The following is a 22,578-nucleotide window of genomic DNA, read 5'->3' on the forward strand; positions in this document are numbered from 1 at the left end:
AAGGCTGCAATCCTAGATATACCGTACTTCCCTGTGAGTAAGCGCCACTTGAACAGAATTGCACTGTAAACGTACGGCCTCACTGCAGACACTCTTGAAACTTGCAAATTTAAGGAACACGACTAACCACAGAGACTTTGTGTCTCTGGAGATGAAGTGGTTGGGGGCTCTCCCACGCTCTCTGCTCTGCAGTCCCAGATGCTAAGCTGTTAGAACAAAGTATTCAACCCAGATTTTGAATAGAGTCAGATCTGCACCTCCACAGCTGAAAACAGCCACATTAACCTGCCGTTGTTAATAGAGGTGCAATGCTCAAAGGTTCTGTTTCTTATGCTGATGCTGCTAGATTTCATCAGACGTGTTTTAAGATGTTAATATGGCAGACTGTGAAAACATCAGGACTGAAATGGTTTACTGCATTACCCACATGCAGCTCCCCAGACCTTGAAATCTGTGGGACTCCCTGCCTATTGATATCGCAGTACCCTTTTCAGAGCCTGCTAAAACCAGCTTTGCTTAGACAAGCCTACCCAAGGTACTTAGAAAGCTGATGATCTATTATTTGAAAGTTTTAAATTATTGCTGTGATTTTTTTCTTAGTGGTAATTTTTTTTGTTTTTATCTTTTTTGAAACCACATTGAGGTTGGGGTTTTTTTTTTTACAATTACAATTAAGCAGTGTATAAATATTAGGAAATAATCGAACAGAACAGAGGGTGTTTTCAGTGGCATCCCTCTCCTGGGAGGCTGGTTATCCTAGGCTGAGCTTGCCACTCCTGCAGCTGGTGAATCATCCAGACCATAAACTCACCAGATAATCTTAGGAAAGTCATTCACACTCAGCTTCGACATTCACCACTTGCAATACTGAAGCAATGTTGGCTTCCCTAACAGGCTCCAATTGCTTTTATTGATATTGGCCAATGGCCATTGCAACTTTGCAGAGAATAAGTTTCAGAAATGCAAACTCTCAAAAATTCAGTGACCTGGATTTTTAAAAAAAATAAAATAAAAAATAACACACCCAAAAATTGAAAATTAAAACTCCAAAACACAACGAACAGCGCAACAGCAAAATAGGTCAATGGTCCGTCGGATTAAGACATTGCCACAGCTACTAACTATGCAGTCTAAAATAATTCTTGCTGGATTCTCAAGGCTGCCAAGGCATAGAGGGAAGCTCTGTGACTTGCAAAATCATCGAAATCAAACAGAAGGCAAATCCTCTTTCCCCAACTGTGCTAAAACGGCACCAATAAATTCAGAAAGTTGTTTGGAGCACGAAGAGTAGAACAGAAGGCAGCAATCCTTGCATGTGGGAACTATCGGAACTGCAACACAGGGCAACTTCCCGGTGGTAAAATAGACTCTGAACCAGCCCCTTCCAAAAAGGTTGTGCATGAGCACACTGGGACAGGAAGAGCTACAAAGGGCTTCCTGTTTGGGCTGGGACTTTGCCTGAGCAGCGGTTACCTTCCTTGCTCTGCTGTCTGCCTGCCGCACATCTCCATATGACTCTACCCCAACTTCTGGTACGCAGCAAACCATCGTTTGCAGGCATGTCCAAATGTTGACAAACCATGGTTTGCACAAAGCGCAGCTTGCCCTCAAAGCCAGATCCCAAGCTGCAGATAACAAAGCACGGCAAACCCTCTCAAAACATACTGTTGTTGTTGTTGCAGCAGAAGGGGGCTACAACACAGCTTGTCACACACAGCCTCCAGGCCATGGGTTGCATGGGCCCTAAGCCGCACAGATATTTCACGAGTTACAAATGTCAAACCCGAGTCACCAGCCACTTCAGCTGCACATTTCCGCAGCCAACTAGCTCTCTGCATCCTGTTGGCACCACCCAAGCCACATTCCCCAAGCTGGGCGTAACTTTCTAGCTAAAAGTCTCTTACGAGAAGAAGGTGAGCTCAATTGCCTGGGCATCCCCAACGCTTCCTGCTCTCAATCTCTTGCACATTGAAAGGTAAAGGAACTGCTGTCGCAAGAGGCTATTCCAGGTTGTTTGAAAAAGCCAGACTCACCACAAAATCCCCCACTACACTGACATACCAGAGCAGCCCAAAATGCCCGCGAAAATAAAGAAGAGGGTGTTTTTTAGGGTGGGGTTTGAGTGCTGATTTTTATTTTTTACCTTTCGGGGGTGGGAAACCTTCAGGAGGTCTTCTGGCAATTGCCGTGGCAACTGTCACAGAACAACACCAACAACGAGTGCAGAAAAATAAAGATGAAAACCAACACAAAACGTACACACGGACACACATATACAAGAAAAGAAAATAAATTAATACAATGGGCATGGAAACAACGGGGAGATAAATCCGCGACAATTGGAAAGAAAACTAAACTCGCGGAAACGCCAGCGGCTGCTCCCGGCGAGCTTTTAAAAGAACGGTGAAAGCAGAATGGTTTGCTTCAACGCAACGAAACAGAAGCATGCTGGATGGAAGTGGGCAAGAAAAACGAAACGTAATAAGGAAATACTGACCTGTACATGGGGACGGTCACGGTTCTCTCGTAGTAATTCCAAGTCGAATGCAAATCGGTTCGAGTGAGGTTTGTGGCATAGAACCTCCATGCAGCCTGAGAAGGGAAGAATTATTATTATTATTATTATTATTATTATTATTATTATTATTATTAATGTTATTATTATTGTTGTTGTTGTTATTATTATTATTATTATTATTATTATTATTATTATTATTATTATTATTATTATTATTATACCACCCTATACCCGGGGGTCTCAGGGCGGTTCACAGAATAAAATCAAGATATAAAACCACAAAATATCTAATAAAAATAAAAACAGCAACTCAATACCCCCCCCAAAAAAACTTTTTAAAAAGGCATAGGATGTAAATCAGATTAACCAAAGGCCTGGTTACAGAGGAACGTTTCTGCCTGGAGGCTAAAGGTGTATAATGAAGGTGCCAGGTGAACTTCCCTGGGGAGAGCATTTCACAGATGGGGAGCCACTGCAGAGAGGATGCAGGTGTAATTTAAAGAGGGGTGTGGAAGCAAGGAGAGAGATCTGGTTGCTGCAATCTATTGTTTACTCCAGGCCTGGGGAGCCGGGGAGACTTTGGGCGCGTTTGGACTACAATTCCCATCTGCCCCAGCCAGCAAGGTCAGTGTCCAGGGATATCAGGAGCTGAACAGCACATGGAAGGCCACAGAATCCCCGTCCTTAAAGAGGACAGGAAGAAGAAGAAGAAGAAGAAGAAGAAGAAGAAGAAGAAGAAGAAGAAGAAGAAGAAGAAGAAGAAGAAGAAGAAGAAGAAGAGTTTGGATTTGATATCCCGCTTTATCACTACCCGAAGGAGTCTCAAAGCGGCTCACATTCTCCTTTCCCTTCCTCCCCCACAACAAACACTCTGTGAGGTGAGTGGGGCTGAGAGACTTCAGAGAAGTGTGACTAGCCCAAGGTCACCCAGCAGCTGCATGTGGAGGAGCGGAGACGCGAACCCGGTTCACCAGATTACAAGTCTGCCGTTCTTAACCACTACACCACACTGGCTCTGACCATCTCAGGTGATTCTTCAACGTATCAGTTATCTTGAAGCTCAGCAAGGGGGAGAGTTAGTATCTTCCCCCCTGCAGGTGAAAAACCTTATGGGGAGGGGGAGAGATTCTGATCAGAAAAACAGCCTATGGAGGAAGTGATTAGGCAAGCACACACATTCTCTCTCTCTCTCTCTCTCCACACACACAGCCCTCGATGTGAAGCTCCTCACAGCTTGAGGTGTTTACTTCGTGCAGCACCTACTTTGGCCTCATATGCCCTGCACAGATCCATATTCTTCATCTCCTTCACTCTGGAGAGCTGTGCCAGGGAATGAGAAGCTGTTCCCCACCAGTGCCGCTCGGTGATTTATGCAGCAATTTCCAGTCCCTCTCCCTCCCTCTCCCCACACCAAGAATTCTGTTCTCCTTATGAAGTGATCTTAAGTTGGATTTTTTAAAAAGAGTAGATGAAAATGTACTCTGGTCTGTATGCAGATAGGAATCTGTTTTTGGAGCAGCAGCAAAAATCTGCACCCCATTTCCAGCGCCATAGCTGTGGGAATTCAGGCCACAGGCAAGATGAGTTTGCCCGAGTAATTAATTAAGCTTGCCTGCTTCGTCCTTCTTCCCTCCCCACTGTTGCTCAGCTTAAGACTAGCTGACAAGGCTAGCTTCCTTCTGGTGGGAGGTCATGCTCAAGAGATGCTCAGCTGATGACTAGCATCAACAAAAGTATAGTGTCCAGATCAAGGGCAGTAACAGTACTGCCTTAGTCAGACCACACCTGGAATAATATGTCCCGCTCTGGGCACCACAATTTAAGAAGAATATTGACAAGCTGGGATGTGTGCAGAGGAGAGCGGCAGAGATGATCAAGGGTCTGGAAACCAAGCCTTATGAGGAATGGTTGAAGGAGCTGGGTATGTTTAGCCTGGAAAAGAAGAGACCGAGAGGAGATGGGAGAGCCATCTTCAAATATCTCAAGGGCTGTCGCATAGAAGAGGGAATAAGCTTGTTTTCTCCTGCTCTGGAGAGTAGGACTCAAACCAATGGCCACTGAGATTATGGCCTTTCCCAACACTGTTTGATTAACATAGCTTTCCTCCTCCTACCTATTATATGCATTGATCCTTGCACCCAGGGGCAGCTGATGCCCAATAGGATGGAAAGCAGAGATGCCAATTGTAGGCAGAGCCAGGCAGAGCCAACAACAGGCAGAGATGACTAATTGTAGTTTTGCCTCCATCCTCCTCCCTACTGAGATCTGCAAGGGTAAAACTGAGACAGAGGAGGAGGAGGAGGAGGAGGCTGACAGCCATGAGCTGATTGCACAATAGGAAGGCTGACACTACCCCATTTGCCTTAAAGAAATCAGCCCTGAGTGCTCACTGGAAGGGCAGATCCTGCAGTTGAGGCTCCAATACTTTGGCCACCTCATGAGAAGAGAAGATTCCCTGGAAAAGACCCTGATGTTGGGAAAGATGGAGGGCACAAGGAAAAGGGGACGACAGAGGATGAGATGGTTGGACAGTGTTCTTGAAGCGACTGGCATGAGTTTGGCCAAACTGCGGGAGGCAGTGGAGGATAGGGGTGCCTGGCGTGCTCTGGTCCATGGGGTCACGAAGAGTCGGACACGACTGAACGACTGAACAACAACAACCCCATTTGCCACAACAGACCAGCCACCACCGCTTGCACCCATTCCTCAGTTTGCAAGGCTCAAACACTACTTTCCAAGCAAAAGGTTCGCACTGATCAACTCTTTTTAAAGGCTAAATCTTTGCAAGAGAGATGCAGGGTGGCACAGCTGCAAGAGTTTTGGAGCTTAGCTGCCCTTGAATGTTCCCCTCTCCCCCATCTGGCCGCCTGTTCCGCCTCGCCGTGTCAGCACCAGGAGGCAAGGGGCAGCCCCACGGGAGTCTCCCCGAACTCGGAGAAAGGGTGGCATCTAAATGCGGTAATGAGTTCCGAGTGCCGAGAGGCCTGCAATTTCGTCTGATTCAGCATTTCCCTGGCACAGCCTTTGATATGTGTTGCTGCAGCAGCGTATAAATAGAAGTTGGATTTATTTATTTTTAAACCCCGGAGTCCTGCACACAGCAATCAAGGGGAAATTATTAGCTGGCATGCTGCGACCAAAGAAAAACAGATGGAACTCTGGGTTTTGGCTCAGAGTCTGGTGGGAATTGGTCCACCGAGGAGGAACAAGTGCCTCGTGGCTATAGAGGAAGGAAGGAAGAAAAATCGCCCAACGCTGTAATTTGAGTCTCAAGAGGATGGCCAGAGCTGAGGCAGGTGGAGCTAAGATACTATTGTTTCTCTTGCCCTTAGCTAAGCATGTGGTGATGCCTGAAGTCCCCTCATTAGTAGAAAACTATGAAGGCAATGTAACATGTGCAAAGATGCTCAGCGCTCTTGGCTCTGTTGCATCCAAGTACTCTTGGCCAACTGGCATTTAACAAGGTAAAAGGACAGTTGAGTCCAGCACTTATCTCTCTTTTCAGGCCGAGGGAGCCGCCGTTTGGCCACAGAAAGCTTTCCGGGTCATGTGGCTAGCATGACTAAAATGCTTCTGGTGCAACGGGACGGCGTTTACCTTCCCGCCGCAGCGGTACCTATTTATCTACTCGTACTGGCGTGCTTTCGAACTGCTAGGTTGGCAGGAGCTGGGACAGAGCAATGGGAGCTCACCCCGCGATGGCGGATTTGAACTGCTGACCTTATGATTGGCAAGCCCAAGAGGCCTGGGGGTTTAGACCACAGCTCCACCCGCATCCCCTCATTTTGCAAGACGCAAACCCGAGTGTTCCCCCACAGAGAGCTGCCCTTGAAGACTCACCCGACTCAGAAAGTCTGCAAAGACCTGCTCATGGGACTTTATTTATTTGAAAATTTATATCCCACCCTTTTGTTGCTTATGTTCCACTCGGGGCAGTTATCAATACCACCGTAAAATACCATTTTATTTTTTTTGTGTAGCGTCAGCTTGAGGCTCTCTTCTCTCTCTCTCTTCCCTCTCCACCCCCTCCCCGCTTTTTGCACCCCGTGGGCACAGATTGCAGACCCTGGTCTTCCTGCTCCGGCCCCCTCCAAGCACCCACATTCCAGTCTTCTCACCTGAATCAGGCCCGCTGCAGGATTCCTCCTCTTCTCAAAGTGCTTTTGACGGTGCTGCTCTTGAACCTTCAGCGCAAACCCAGAACCTAGTATACCCTGGGGATAAAGAACGGTGCTATTTCCAGTCAACATGGTCAATGGACTCATTCATCTGCCCCTTACACCAGATTCCAGGGTAAGGGGAATATGACCCTTTAAGAATCACTAGTAGAAGGGACACATTATCTTCAAGAATCTAGAGAATAAAGGAGAACCTGAATCTATAGAGGCATCTAGGCCAGCAACAGATCATGTGATCGGGCAGCAGTGGTCACATGACCTCCCAACAGCTGTGTTGCTGCTGCTTACAGTGGTAACCTCTGGTTAAGAACTTAATTCGTTCCGGAGGTCCGTTCTTAACCTGAAACTGTTCTTAACCTGAGGTACCACTTTAGCTAATGGGGCCTCCCATTACCGCTGCGCAATTTCTGTTCTCATCCTGAAGCAAAGTTCTTAACCAGAGGTACTATTTCTGGGTTAGCGGAGTCTGTAACCTGAAGCGTCCGTAACCTGAAGCGTCTGTAACCCGAGGTACCACTGTACTTAAAGGGAGGGAGGTGGCAGTGGTGAGGGGAGGTTGGTGCAGTGCAAGTACATCAGCCCTTGGGTTGAGCGTCAGTTACTCAGTTTGGGGGGGGGCAGCACAGAAAGCGGGGTTTGCAGCCCCAAATGGCACCAAACCAACACGCCGCTTTGGCACTGGTTTGGAGTCAATCGGACAAGGTTGGGTTGCTGGCCCTTCACTTGCAACCCCAGTTTGAGTGTCTATTGCTCAGTCTTTTGGGGTGGGGGCTGCACAAAACGTGGGGATTGCAGCACAAAACTTGGACATCGGTTTGGCGGGGGCAGGGATCTGGAATTTTGGAGTCCCACGTTAATGAAGCTGGCCGATCTTGAAATCCTTTCCTCGCCTCCCCTGTAAGGTGATAAGGCTGCATTCTCAGATGAGACCTCCTCACGGGAATCAATGGCAGGCTTGTGGCTATCAGAGCCAGTAGCACCAGATTGGCTCTGCCAGCACACCTGCACTGTGTCGACCTCTTAACCACTTCGCCCGTCAGGAGGTCAGGGCAACAGCACTTCCCCAATAGCTTGCCCACTACTAATCCAGACTCTCTTCTCTTTTACCCTGGGAATAGGTGTACCTGTGATCTACAAAAGTGATTTGAATTTTTTTTAAAAAAACTAAATCCATGGCTGTATGACCTTCCGTGTCGATGGAAAGTGTGGTGGAGCTGGGACCATGCGCCAGCGACATGTGCAGGGCAAGATCAGACTTCAGAAATATCGTCTGATCTGGAACCAACTGCTGATGATTCAGGAAAGCAACTCCAACCTCACCACCTCTGCAGCAACCTCAGGGGCGTCTGTCCTTGTGAAACAGGGTGAATAACCTCTTTGGCTCCCCAGGCTAGATCCAGGGCCAGGTTAGGATTGGCCCCGCATGATTGGCAGGCAGGTTGTCCCGCCCACCTGTCAAAATCCATTGAATCAGTAGAACTGCTGAACTGAGGGTGGCTTAACTCCCACTCATCAGCTGATGATCAGGGACTAAATCACTGGCTTGGTTCCCCACTCTTGATGTAGAACAATGAATCACACAGAGTGATGAAAAAAATCATTTCCCGCAACATCATGCCAATGCTACTTTCATCACTGAGCTTAATAAAAATGCGCCTTGCCTAGTGCCTACTTACAGCTGGAAGAGCGAAAAAGGAAACGCCAATCAGGGTGAAAGTTGCCGCAAGGAGGCGCCCATTCCAGGTTTGCGGATATTTGTCCCCGTAGCCAATGGTAGTCAGTGTAATCTGAGGGAAAGGCAGATATCGTCAAGGGTAATGTTGGTTCGGTGTCTAATAGACTGCACGCTTTTTCAAAAGAATAAAATATTCCCATGTGAAATTTCACTCCCAATAATCTTTCCTAAGAGAAATCAATATTATATCTTCTGACTTTTTTTTTAAAAAAAAACTAAGAACCTAATGCTAAATTTGTGGTAGTCTACATCCATAGCCATTCATTCACAAGTGGGAATGCTGCTTCGCCCAAAATAAAATAAAATACTGGGGCGGACACAGCCCCCTGGATTTTTGGCAAAATAATCTGAATTGGGAAAATGGTGTCCTCCAATTTATTTCGCTGTGTTCATCACCGGTCTGCAAGGGGAGAAAGCAGGTATCACCAAATGAGAAAAGAATTATCAGTTACAAAAAAAATAACCTGTCTCATCTGGGCTGCAACCAGTCTCCCTGGTGCTACACTTGTTTTGTGTGTGTTGTAGTTGCTTATCTTCAAAAATATATTCCAACAAATGAAGGTTCCCAACCCCCCACCACATGTTGCAAGCTGAAATGGTACAGCCCAGGTAAATCTCCACTGCATGACTAACCACTTGTTTAACTCTCTCTTTTTCCTTGCTGTAATTCTTCCAGGTCGTCATTTTCCTCTGTACCAAGAGGAAAGAGCAGAAAGCATAATTTGTGGTGGGGAGGGACTGAACCTTTGCCTTATCTCATCCTTATCTGCCCCCTCACCTCACTTCTATTTTAGACTGCAACCCCCTTGAGGGCAGGAACCCATCTATTTTTGCCTGTGCGGTGGAGATTTGAACCCTGGTCTCCCAGGTCCTAGTGTGGCACCCGATTCGCTGCACCACACCACACACCCACACACGAAACCTGAGAAGGCCACCCTCTTGATACCTGGAGAAGAAGTGGGCACGGTTTACAGCTAGTGAAGATGAGGATGCGGGTTTGAATAATGATAGAATCGTAGAGTTGGAAGGGACCCTGCGGATCATCAAGTCTGTTATAAGAATTTTAAGGCCTCAAATATAGAGTAAATATTCATAAACGCACACATATCTAAATATATGAACCATGTGTCTGAAATAGTATGGGAGAGCAATCCTGGAGCCATTTTGACTCTCCCAATGACCTCAGATATTCCTCTGCAGTAGGGGAGGCAAATGGGGAAAGCCTCCCCATTGTCTCTTTGCTCACAAAGCCTGTCTTAAGGGCGTATTTGTGTATGAATAGGGTGAGCCTGTGACCTGGATTCAGGAATTAAAGTATTTACCATCACAAAAGAATGGCCAGGCCGCCCAGGTAAAGCAATCAGTGACCATTATCAGATATCCCAGCAGACAGGATTTCTGCTGTAGACTGCCTCCTTCTGTGATGTATGTATGTATGATGTTTAGGGGGGTGGTCTTGGGATATAAGGGTGGGCAATTTCAAAAGTCTAAAGCAGTGGGGAACAGCAGGGAGGGTTGGCAGCTATGCTATATAAGGGCTTGTGCACCATTGTTCAGGGTTCTCCTCCCTCCTGCATGTGGTGAGTGGGGACCCTGTTGCAACAGTTTATTTCCTTTAATAAAGATCAGGCTTAATAAAGATCAGGGCGTACAAAGGGGGCGGCAGAGGGGGCGGTCTGCCCCGGTTGCCACTTGGGGGGGGGGTGACAAGATGGCCCCTGCCTCCCCCCAGCAGTAGAGCGGCCAAGGGCACACGCAGTCCGCATGGGTGCCGTTCGCGTGGCGTCCGTACGGGCTGCCTCTCACACAGCAAGCGTACGGGCTGCCACTCTCACGCTGTCCATAAGGGCTTCGTATGGGATGCCACTTGCACGGCAGCCCGTACAGCAGCAGCGCAAGAGCAGCAGCCCGTACGGAGTGCACATGCGTGGGATGCCGCACATGTGCAGTCCGTACAGGGTGCCCCACCCAGGGTGCCGGAGAGGGTTCCTCCGCCACTGGGCTTAATTAGCCGCTTTGTTTCTCAATATACTCTGCTTGGCCTCTGTTATTTCCTCCTACCGATAGGCAGGGGCATTCTTAGCCCCTTGGCTGCCGGGGGTGGGAAGCCAAGAGGCACCCCTGGGGGGCGGGGCATTGCGGTGCGTGCGTGCGTCATGACGTCATGACGCACGCGACGCCACGCCCCGGGGGTGCCGGGCGGCGGATTTGGGAGACTCCTGAAGCCTCCGCCCGGCGCGGCACCCTTCATGCCGCGGCTGCTCGTGCCTGTGTGAGCAGCCGCTGCACGAAGCGTGATGGGCGGCGGATTCGGAAGTCTCTGCGGGCTGCAAAGACTCCCGAATCCGCCACCCGGGCTCCCTATATATATACACCCCTCCTCGCTGGCCCACTCCTCTCCATGCCCCGGCTCTGCAAGCCAGCCAGCAGCGGAGCTCGGCAAAGAGGCAAGGGGTGGGCCAGCGAGGAGGGGGTGGCACCCCAACCTCGATGGCCCGCCCCTTGCCTCCATATCGAGCTCCGCCGCTGGAAAGGGGGCTATTTTCGGCGCTGCCAGGGCGGAGCCGCAGGGGCAGCCAGCGAGGGGAGTGACACCCCTCCTCGCTGGCCGCCCCTGCAGCTCCACCCCGGCAGTGCCGAAAATAGCCTAAATTTTTTTTAAAGGAAAATATTTTTTTAAAGGCCCAGTGGGCGGGGCCTCCCCCGATGTGTCACCCCCAGCAGGGGCGCTGCCCAGGGCCCCCTGCCCCCTCCGCCCCCCTTGCTACGCCCCTGCCGATAGGGAACCCACTTAAGGACTCTATGCTTGCTCCGGAATAGACCATAAGGGAAAGGGAGCAGTTTTTCTCTTAGAACAAGTCCAACCCTCTGCAATGCAGGAATTTGCAGCTGTCCCATACAGAGGTCGGACCTGCAATCTAGGCGTTGTCGGCACTGCGCTCTAACCAAGTAAGCTATCCAGTGCAGAGGAAAGGTGGTTCCAGAATGGCTGAAAGTCAACCAGGAGTCCTTTCACCCTACCAAACGTTATTAGACCGCCATGCACTCCAAGCCTATCCAGTGTGAATCTTTCCAGCAACTCCTGCTGACCTGCTTCCCATTTTGAACAGCTCATCAGCCAGAAGGAACAAATTAATGCCTGCCTCACACCCCCTCATTACAAGCTCAGCTTTGCTCCCTTTCTTTCCACTATTGCGGTTCTAAAATAGGAGCTAGGGGAAGTGGGGAGAGAATTCGGGGATACGGCTAGCGAGGTTGGGCGTTTGCTGCAAGGCCAAAATTGCCAAAGCGCCTACCGTTCTCGCAAGGCAATTAGCATTTTGATAATCAACGCAGATCAGCTCTTTTTCAAGCTGGCAAAGGACCCCCAGGTTTGGGGCAAATGGCTTTGTTTTTTCTAGACAGCCATAGTTTGAAAAAATCGGCATGCAAGATTTTGCCGGGAGACCGAGCATCAGCAGTAGCAAGAGTCTGAGTGCCATAGTTTCCCTTTTCTATTATTATTAATAATAATAATAATAATAATAATAATAATAATAATATTTTCTTTTAAAAAGGTAATTGTTTTGATTGATTGATTGATTGATTGATATCATAAAAATTTATGCACTCCATAAATTTTGGAGAAGTTTGGAGACTTTGGAGAAGTTAAAATAGCAATAGGTTCAGGTCCCGGTATCCAAACACAATCCATTCCCAGGAATGAGCTGGTCATTGCCATCAATTCCTATGGGAACATTTCTAATCCTTGATTTGTCCAATCTCCCTCCCTCCCTCCCTCCCTGGTTTCTGCCCAAAACTGCTGCAGCCAACCAGCAGAAGACAAAGAAAGAGAGGTTTCAGATCCCCACACTGCCCTGACATTCACTGGGTGGTTTCTCACAGGGATAAGATGGAAGGAAGAGAACTATACATACCACCTTGAGTTCCTTGGAGGAAAGGTGAAATATAAATGCAGTTTTTTTATAATAAAAAAAAGGAAAAACTGCTCCCTGATTTGTCCTATTGCACTCCCTCCCTTACCCCACGGTTTCTGCCTGAAATAGCTGCTGCCAGCCAGAAAAACACCAACAGGTAAGGAAATGGGTGGACTCTGGCTGTTCAGACATCTGAATCAGTCCTTTGTGCACTGTGGGTTGGGTATAATTCTTTGTGTTCAGATAAATGCAATCTCAGATAACAAGCGTTCCAACAGCAGAACCTGTGTGTAATCTAAAAACAAAACTCGCAACATAGAACTGAGTTGGAAGGGAACCCTGAGAGTCATCTACACCAACCTCCGGCAATGCAGGAATTCCAACTAAATCTGGGTAGACTTGCTTGTCTCGACCATGGAGCCATTTGTAATTATAAACCACACATCCTTTTCCTCTTGGTATGTTTTATTATTGACTCAGTAAATCACACAGAGTATTTCTTTACTGGGGCGTTCCACAGGGCAGGCGCCACCACCGAGAAGGCCCTCTGCCTGGTTCCCTGTAACCTTACTTCTTGCAGTGAGGGAACCTCCAGCAGGCTCTCGGTGCTGGACCTCAGAAATACTTCTCTTGCAGCAACACCACATTTCCCCAACACTCAAAATGCAGCATTTTGGGAATGAGGAAATGTCAGCGCCGTGTGGTTGTGTGTCTTTTTTCCCCCTCTCACATCACGCTTCAGTTGTAGAAATGCGTAGACTATAGATACACTGTTGGCGCCTACCAGATGGTGTCCATCACATCCCTGGTGATGAGTAATCCAAATCTCCTCCTACAATATCCATGCCATTTTTAATACAGTCGTACCCCGGAAGTGTTTTTTGCCCCGCGCGTGGTACGCACATGCGCAGAAGCGTTCTGCGCATGTGCAAAGTGCAAAATGCGCGATATCACCGTTCGGGTTACGTACTTTTCGGGTTACGAACGGCACCCTGGAACCAATTAAGTACATAACCTGATGTACCACTGTACTATTTTTAACTTATTTTAGGCCTGAGGTGTCTCCACACTGTGATGTCATAATACGAAATATAATACCCTTTCTAAAAGTCACAGGCAGCAAAAGACCTTTGGGATTTTCATTAAAAGTCTGCAGACTCCGCTCCCCCTTGCTGCTTTGCATTCCGCTTGCAAATCTTGGAGTGCAGGCTGCTTTTCCCACCCCCTACGGCTGACTCTGCTGATGTAACAGACTAACTGATTCATTTTTCTTTCCAAACTTGGGAGCCGTTGGAATTTGATTTGTTCCTGCATCTGTGGCTTCCACGCACTTTGCAACGAAAGCCCAAACTCCTCACCCGAACGAGATCGAGAAAAACCGGGCGGAGGGGGGGGGACAAAAGGGCAACTACATCTGCCAGAGAACCTCGCTAATTGTCGCTTTGTTATTATTTTCTTAATCCGATAATCTGCGCACAGGAAGACAAAGGCAGAACGAAAGCAGCATCTCGCCTTGCTTCTGTACAAAGCTCACAAGTATCCATGCTCATCTAGCAGAGAGACTTGGTTGATTTTACAAAGCACACTCACGACGCGTTAAGCAACACATTAAGAAGTGGCGTTGTAAGGAATAACGCCAAAAACACAGTCTCCTAACCAGCGATCTCATACCCTCCAACATTCCTCAGCTGAAAACGTAAGAGCATGGCTCCAAAACACACATGCTGCCTTCCCTGCCACAGTCTCTACATGGCAGCTACACACTCCCTTCCCTCTTTGGTCATTTCTTCCACCCACACTGCACCTCTGGCCACCAGGATGGCTTCTGTAATTCCCGGAATGTCCCGGGAAAATAGGGACACTTGCAATCAAGGAAAAAAAGTCAAAGTACAATTCTCGTGCTCCCACTTCCGCAACGCAAGCTCTGGGAGGAGACAAAACAGAGAGGGGACACATTCTCCAATTTGGGGGATTTGTGGGCCTCCCTCTCTAGAATCCCAGTAAAACTTCACTGCTTTGCGTCTCAATCCTAGAGCCTCTGCTCATGCAATACAATGGTACCTTGGTTCTCATACTTAATCCGTTCTGGAAGTCTGTTCCAAAACCAAAGCGTTCCAAAACCAAGGCGCGCTTTCCCATAGAAAGTAATGTAAAATGGATTAATCCATTCCAGACTTTAGAAACCAACCCCTAAAACAGCAATTTAACGTGAATTTTACTATCTAACAAGACCATTGATCCATGAAATGAAAGCAATAAACAATGTACAGTGGTGCCGTGGTTTAAAACTATAATCTGTTCCGGAGGTCCAGTTGTAAACCAAACAGGTTGTAAACCAAGGCGCACCTTTGCCAATGGGGCCTCCCCCCCCAAAAAAAAAAAATTGTTGTAATCCCCCCAAAAATTAAAAATGGGTTGTAATCCAAAAAAAGGGACACGCACTTCCGGGTTTGACGTGGTTGTAATCCAAAACGGTTGTAATCCAAAGCGGTTGCACACCAAGGTACTACTGTACTGCCACACAATCAATCAATCAGTAGCTGAACTGGGTTCCACACAGTCACAAAAACAAAAGAAAAAAGGTGCAAAACCAAAAACGCCAAATAAATAGCAAAAAGAGACAGACCTCGGCGTAACACGGAAAACGGAAGTGTGGCACTCAAATCGGAAGCGTAACACTCAAAACGGAGCACGTTTGGCTTCCGAAGAAAGTTTGCAGACTGGAACACTTACTTCCGGGTTTGCAGTGTTTAGGTTCCAAGTTGTTTGAGTACCAAGGCATTCGAGAACCAAGGTACCACTGTATCGGTTATTGGCAAGCATCCTAAAGGAGATGCACAGTTCACACCATTATCTCACACCACGTTTGGCCCTCAAAAGAGTGTGAAAGTGCAAGCAGAAATCACATGAGAAAGAGGAGGAGGAGCAGATACCCACATCATGCAAGGCCAAGGTTGGACCCATCGTTGGAAGTGCATAAGAAACTACTATTTCCTAGTGCTTAAGACTAGGGCTCGTAGCAGCTACTTCACTGTCATGGCAAGAAATGGACCCCGAGGGGATACTCACCAAGCCCCACCAGAGTGCATCTGCATAGGTGTCAAAGTGATCGTTTTCTCCCTTCTCAGCCAAGTACACCAGGAAGGAGGCTAGAATGAGGCAAAGGAAACCAATATACCAGGCAGTGATCAGCTCCTGCAACACAATGAAGGAGAAAGAATGTGTCAGGAAACCCCCCCTCCCCGCGGCTGGGGGAGTCACGGGAGCTTTCGCAGTATAGAGAACCCCCTAAGCTATTTACCAGCTCGTCCTCCCCCTCCTCAGCCGGAAGCGACCATTCCTCCAGTGGGGAGGGGGAGTCAGAGGCAGGAAGGCGGTGCAGGGGCTCCGAGAGGATCGCAGAGCCTGAACGCCGAGGGGAAAGCGGGGAACGGGGTCAGGTTCCCATGCTCCGAGGGCGCAGACCGGAAGGACGTGGAAGGGGGAGGCGGGGGTTCAGAATCCCGCGCCTCTTTTGCTGGACAAAGAACCGGAAGGGTTCATTCCTGGGCTCTGCGGAGGGATGAGATGGACGTTTGATCTTTTGCTCCACTGTCTATAGCTGTGCACAATAAAGAACTTAGTTTTAGAAGTTCTGCGTTTGGCGCTTTACTCATGAGCAACCACTGGACGTTCTTACAGAATGGAACGGCACATCTCAAATGCAACCGTTTTTTCCGTAATGCACAGAGCAGCCTTTGCAAAACAGGTGCCCTCCAGATCTCTCAGACTGCAGCTCCCACGAGTCCTATTTGCAGCAGTAGAAATGTTTGCTCATTTTTTAATGCTCTCGTGATGATCGTCAGCCCCGGTTGTTGAGAAAGCGGCACGCAACTTATTAAATCATATCAAACACGCAGGCTATATAACAAGGGCTGCTTGCCCAGGTCTCTGCCGCTCACCTTGCTGTGCGCATACACCACCGACCCGAGAAGCTTCCAAGTGCCTCCTCGGCGGTCCATTCGGATCATGCGCAGGATCTGCAGAAACCTCAGACTTCTGAGCGCAGAGGTGGCAAAGACATTCCCCTGGGAACCAGCAGCCAGCACAGCGATGGAGGCAATCAACACCATGATGTCTGTGTACGGATAAGCAAGGACGGAAAGAGAAGAAAGGTTGTTTTTATTATTTGTATTTATATTTGCACAGTGGAACCTTGGTTCTTGAACTTAATCCATTCCGGAAGTCCGCCCGACTCCCAAAACGTTCGGAAACCAAGGCACGGCTTCCAATTGGCACAGGCGTCCCAGAAACAATAGCCAACAGCCGCTTCGGACGTTCAGCTTCTGGAAAACATTCGAGACTTACTTCCGGGTTTTTCAATGTTCGGGAGCCAATCTGTTCATCAACTAAGCCAGGGGTCCCCAAACTAAGGTCCGCGGGCCAGATACGGCTAATTATCCACACACACACCCCACGACGCCCACAGCCTGCCACTGCCCACTCTTACTAACGTGGCGTGGCGCAGCGTGGCATGGCTGCCCATCTCCAGGTCGTTGCTGCACCAGAAATAGCTTGTGCATTTCCGGCGCACTTCTGGCGCGACGTAGCACTGGAAATAGATTTTGCGTATGCGCAAGAGTAATTTCCAGCGCACTTCTGGGTCTGTGGAGGCCCATGCACAATCTATTTCCAGTGTCACGCTGCGCCAGAAAAAGTGAGTGTGCGCACGTATGTGCGCGTGCTCCCCCGCCCTCCGGCCTGCCGCACGATTGGCGCCGGGGGAACCGGCCCGAGGCCAGGTAAGTTTGGCGACCCCTGAACTAAGCTGTTCAAGAACCAATGTTCCACTGTATTTGTGTACCTTCTCTTTGCAGAGTATAACATTTTCATTTAATCCAACTTCTTCTGTGCTTCTGTGTCATTTTAAGCTTCCGGGTGCATGTTATGAGCCAAACAACATGTTACACCAAAAATTCTTCCACATCTTGGGGTGTTTGGCTTCGTCCAGATGTATCACTAGACTAGTGTGCACATGTTTAGCCTCCTCCTGATGGGGAAATCAGTCATGCAGCCAGTTCAGCCACATCAGGTGTTGGGCTGGTGGGCATGGCTTGATGGGAAACATCCTCACTGGCCAAACTGGGACCCACGCTGGGGAAAATCTGGCCTGCAGAGCAGCGGTTCTCCATCCCTTTTTATCAGAATTCAAGGACCCATTTCAAGCATGAGAAATCCATTTGGGGTGCAAAGCACTCTCAGTGAGAGGCACAGCAATTCACCTCTGTGCAATGTTTTCCAAGAGGACTACGGAGGCTCTGCAATTATTACTACAACCTACTGCCATGTTTTAAGCCAGGGGTCGGCAAACCATGGTCCATGGGCTAGATCCGGCCCAATTGTCCTCAGGATCCGGCCTGCAGATGCTCCATTGATCGTGTGGATTCTGTTCGTACCGCTCCGGCGGGAAGGTAAATGGCGTTTCCGTGTGCTGCTCTGCTTCGCCAGAAGCAGCTTTGTCATGCTGGATACATGACCCGGAAGCTGTACGCCGGCTCCCTCGGCCACTAACGTGAGATGAGCGCCGCAACCCCAGAGTCCAACACGACTGGACCTAATAGTCAGGGGTCCCTTTACCTTTACCTTTTTACCACTGACGAAGCCCAGGAGGGCGAAACAAGGATATTATTCCGGAAATCCTTGTTGTGGAACTGTGCAAGCTCCCATTTGGACTCCTTGGGCCTTATGAATACACAGAGGTATATGGTCTGAAGCTCAACATAAAAAAAAACTAAGATCATGGCCACTGGTCCCATCACCTCCTGGCAAATAGAAGGGGAAGAAATGGAGGCAGTGAGAGATTTCACTTTCTTGGGCTTCATGATCACAGCAGATGGTGACAGCAGTCACGAAATTAAAAGACGCCTGCTTCTTGGTAGGAAAGCAATGACAAACCTAGACAGCATCTTAAAAAGCAGAGACATCACCTTGCCGACAAAGGTCCATATAGTTAAAGCTATGGTTTTCCCAGTAGTAATGTACGGAAGTGAGAGCTGGACCATCAAGAAGACTGATCGCCAAAGAATTGATGCTTTTGAATTATGGTGCTGGAGGAGACTCTTGAGAGTCCCATGGACTGCAAGAAGATCAAACCTATCCATTCTCAAAGAAATCAGCCCTGAGTGCTCACTAGAAGGACAGATCCTAAAGTTGAGGCTCCAGTACTTTGGCCACCTCATGAGAAGAGAAGACTCCCTAGAAAAGACCCTGATGTTGGGAAAGATGGAGGGCACAAGGAGAAGGGGACGACAGAGGATGAGATGGTTGGACAGTGTTCTCGAAGCTACTAACATGAGTTTGGCCAAACTGCGAGAGGCAGTGAAGGATAAGCGTGCCTGGCGTGCTCTGGTCCATGGGGTCACGAAGAGTCGGACACGACTGAACGACTGAACAACAACAATATGTGGAAACCAGCTCACATTTGGAACTTTATGAACGAACTTGTTTTATTAGGACTTCTATTTACTTTGTTTATCTTTACACCTTGTCGATCTCTACATGCTGATTATGTCTGAGAGAAACTTTTGATACTGTGAGAAATATATTGAAGAGTATTATTTATGTGCAGCCGGTTACATTTTGTGTGTGTTTGTGAATGTATTTCACGTAACCTAGGTTTGATGTTGGTTTGCAAGTTGTGACCCCTGATTTAAGCCTTCGAGTTGGCTAGGCATTATGCAAGCTGATGTGGGCACCGACAGAAAGGATCCACAAGGCTCCCACAATCTATTACTCTTTGGATCAGAGCTTTCCAAACTGTGTGTCGCAACACATTCGTGTGTTGGCTGCATTGTGTAGGTGTGTCGCACGAACGCTCTTATAAGGGGTTAGCTTAACCTCCGGTTTGCTAGTAAAACCGAATTACGGTGTCGCAAAATAATTGCATGTCTAAAAAGTGTGTCGCCAACATGAACACTTTGGAAAGCTCTGCTTCAGAGGATCTTCTCCCAGCAGGCAGTTCAAACAATTCTTTGCAACCAGAAGCAACCATCTCAGCCGAAAAGCAGTTCTTACCGATGACACAAAAGGGTTTTCGGGCAAACTTCAACCTTCCTCTCCAGCCGCGGTATCGGCAGCAGCAGCCAGCAGCCCAGATCCTTACAAAATACTCCACACCAAAGACCACAATGGTGACTATTTCCTGCAGCGAAGAAAGTACGATAAATCCAGCGTGGCAACACAAGAAAGGCAATCCTTTAGGATCAGGGTGTTCCCAGACAGGGACTTAATTTGAAAATGCATTGCAAAGATATTGCAAATGGGTTGCAAACAACGGGTTTTTGTTGTTGTTATTCATGGTTGCTGCTGTTGTTTATTGCTGGGGGGGGGGGGGTTGCTTACTGCATTTCCCCCAGAAAATCTGTCTCAAATGGGATGGAAATACGATGCCAACATCATTGCATGGCGCTGGAGGGAGAACATGCATGCATTAGAAGCACCAAGCCCCCAATAAACTCTCATCGGTTTTGCATGTGCACTTTTCTTTCCCCAGAGGTCAACTCCAGAAAGAAATAGGCATTTTTTGGACAGATATACAGCCAGCCTATTTTCAGAACTACCTTCATGTCTTAAAAAACCCAGTTTGGAAAATATATCTTAGAGTTATTTATATATCCATAAACAAATGCAATTCCTTCACTCTCTTTAAAAAAAAATAATCTACAGGTAGCTCTCTTTTTTAGTGTATTACCTTTAGGGGGTGTCATTAGGGGACATGGTCAGGGAGCCAGTATGCTTTCCTGGATCCCCAAGAACCCAGGAGCTCACCCCATGATAATTTCCTATCTCTTTGTTGGTGAATGGGTGTGATTCTCCAGTATCTGATAGGAGGTCTACCAGCTCCATCTGGTACGCAGGCTGAGACCCTACCTGCCCGCAGACCGTCTCGCCAGAGTGGTGCATGCTCTAGTTATCTCCTGCTTGGACTACTGCAATGCGCTCTACATGGGGCTACCTTTGAAGGTGACTCGGAAACTGCAATTAATCCAGAATGCAGCAGCTAGACTGGTGACCGGGAGCGGCCACCGAGACCATATAACACCGGTCTTGAAAGACCTACATTGGCTCCCAGTACGTTTCCGAGCACAATTCAAAGTGTTGGTGCTGACCTTTAAAGCCCTAAACGGCCTCAGTCCAGTATACCTGAAGGAGCGTCTCCACCCCCATCGTTCAGCCCGGACACTGAGGTCCAATGCTCTGGCAGTTCCCTCGTTGCAAGAAGTGAGGTTACAGGGAACCAGGCACAGGGCCTTCTCAGCAGTGGCACCCACCCTGTGAAAGGCCCTCCCAGCAGATGTCAAGAAAATAAGCAGCTATTTTACTTTTAAAAGACAACTGAAGGCAGCCCTGTTTAGGGAAGTTTTTAATGCTTGATGCTGTATTGTATTTTAATATTTGGTTGAAAGCCTCCCAGAGCGGCTAGGGAATTTATACCCAGATGGGCAGGGGTATAAATAAATTATTATTATTATTATTATTATTATTATTATTATTATTATTATTATTTCCAAAGATGGCTATTGCTTTCATGGAAATCTCGTCCTTCCCTCTCTCCCGCGGCCACAGAGGTGAGATTGTCAGAAATATGGAGCTTCCACCCACCCACACCCCGCCATATTTCCTCTCTGCTGAGCATTGTAGTTCCTCTGATGAAGATCTTAATGTTATTAGAGGGAAGTATCAGGAACCACAAAGGGAGGCCTGTGAAGTGTCTGTGTCAGCAAGAATCCTCCTAGCTATCACTCAACTTAGCCACCAGCAGCCTAGGAAGCAGTGCAGGGGAAAGCCAAGCTGTTAAAAAGATGCAAAACTAGTCAGCTTTGTGTCAGATCATATGAGTACCACGACACACATCGTGGAGGAAGGAGAGCACTTTTTTGATTCTATGGATTATGCCATTGTCCCTACCCAATCATTGCAGCGATGAAAGCAGAAAATTTAGAAACTATGAGAAGCCAACAAATGCAAATTCAGACATTTGTGGCTGCAGTTTCAATGTCCATTTCTGAGATTTCTAGATACCCAAAGCAATAATTGAGGCTAAGCTCCCTTCTTAAAGGATATAGCAAATATGAAATTCAGCTTTAAATGGTTAATTTGCTCTCCCCAACAGTTCCGTATGATCTTTAAGCTTAAAAGACCAAGAGTCTTCAAGTTTAAAGACCGAGAGCGGTGCGTCCCAAAGAGGCAAGGGGGCACTGCAGGTGTCAATCACTGTCTGACTTTGAAATGCTGGTATCACTGGATCAAGTTCATCCATCTTATTGAATTAATTGAACTCAATAGTTTTCAGTGGATTTTGATTTTGTTACTGTTTCGAATTTTATTGTGGTATTTCCTTCCTTAGTGACTTCTGCAAACCACTGTCCTGAATAATGTTTTTTTTTATAGGGTAGGGGGCACTGGAGGGTGAGTTTGTAAAACCAAGGGGGCACTCCCCCCCCCCAAAAAAAGAAATAAGCTTGTCCAAGAAACACTTGTCTAAAAAGTCAGAAAAACGTGTAAAAGAATGCACTTGGAGATGGAGTAGTTCTTCCCCAAAATAAATTTGATTCATGTGCAATTCGTCCGGCAATTACAGGAACTGCTTTGGAGTGTGGTTCGGAGATATCTGAACTAATTCAGTGAACTTTGTCAAGCTGAACTCGTTCAGCCCAAGCGATGACCATTTCAGGACTTCAGCCCTGAGTTCTGCGCTTTGTGTTTACTCACCAGAATGTAAAGGGCGCCTTCAGAACTGTCTTCATATTCCTCGATGGTTGAAAAGACGGAGAGCACCAAGCAGGAGAAAACGAGAAGAAAACTGAATAGCATTGGGTGGGGGGGAGAGACAGAAAAAGAAATGGTATTACCAGTGTTGTCTAACCATTGTCTAACGCTGTCCACCCAGGGTGAGGATCAAGCAGTGGTGTTGCTTCAGGTCAAAAGCCTAAATGAGTGTTTTCTTTTGCCCACTTCACTGCAGTAGAGCCTCCCAAAACAGCAGAGTTGGGATCTAAGCATTTTAAAGTAACTAAGTATGGGTTTTCCACACCTATCAGCTGATCACCCATTCCCACCACCCTTCTGAGTCATGCCCCTCCCCACTCCCTCACTATATATAAAGATCTGGTGACTTCCGTTTCAGTGTATCTGAAGAAGTGTGCATGCACACGAAAGCTCATACCAAGAACAAACTTAGTTGGTCTCTAA

At 47.8% G+C, this 22,578-nt stretch overlaps 1 protein-coding gene across 4 annotated transcripts in view; it reads right to left on the reverse strand.

The window, feature by feature from the left end:
* The window catches only part of KCNQ2 (potassium voltage-gated channel subfamily Q member 2), a 124,877-nt gene that overhangs the window by 56,685 nt on the left and 45,614 nt on the right, over positions 1-22,578 (reverse strand). For all 4 annotated transcript variants that reach the window (XM_033153730.1, XM_033153729.1, XM_033153728.1 and 1 more), the window contains exons 2-8: positions 22,099-22,189; positions 19,402-19,528; positions 16,290-16,465; positions 15,418-15,543; positions 8,373-8,483; positions 6,637-6,732; positions 2,498-2,592 (exon numbers count right to left, since the gene is read on the reverse strand). In XM_033153730.1, coding sequence (XP_033009621.1) covers positions 2,498-2,592; positions 6,637-6,732; positions 8,373-8,483; positions 15,418-15,543; positions 16,290-16,465; positions 19,402-19,528; positions 22,099-22,189 — 822 coding nt within the window. The remainder of the gene's footprint in view (positions 1-2,497; positions 2,593-6,636; positions 6,733-8,372; positions 8,484-15,417; positions 15,544-16,289; positions 16,466-19,401; positions 19,529-22,098; positions 22,190-22,578) is intronic.

Source organism: Lacerta agilis, chromosome 6, assembly GCF_009819535.1.
Source record: "Lacerta agilis isolate rLacAgi1 chromosome 6, rLacAgi1.pri, whole genome shotgun sequence".
NCBI lineage: Eukaryota > Metazoa > Chordata > Lepidosauria > Squamata > Lacertidae > Lacerta > Lacerta agilis.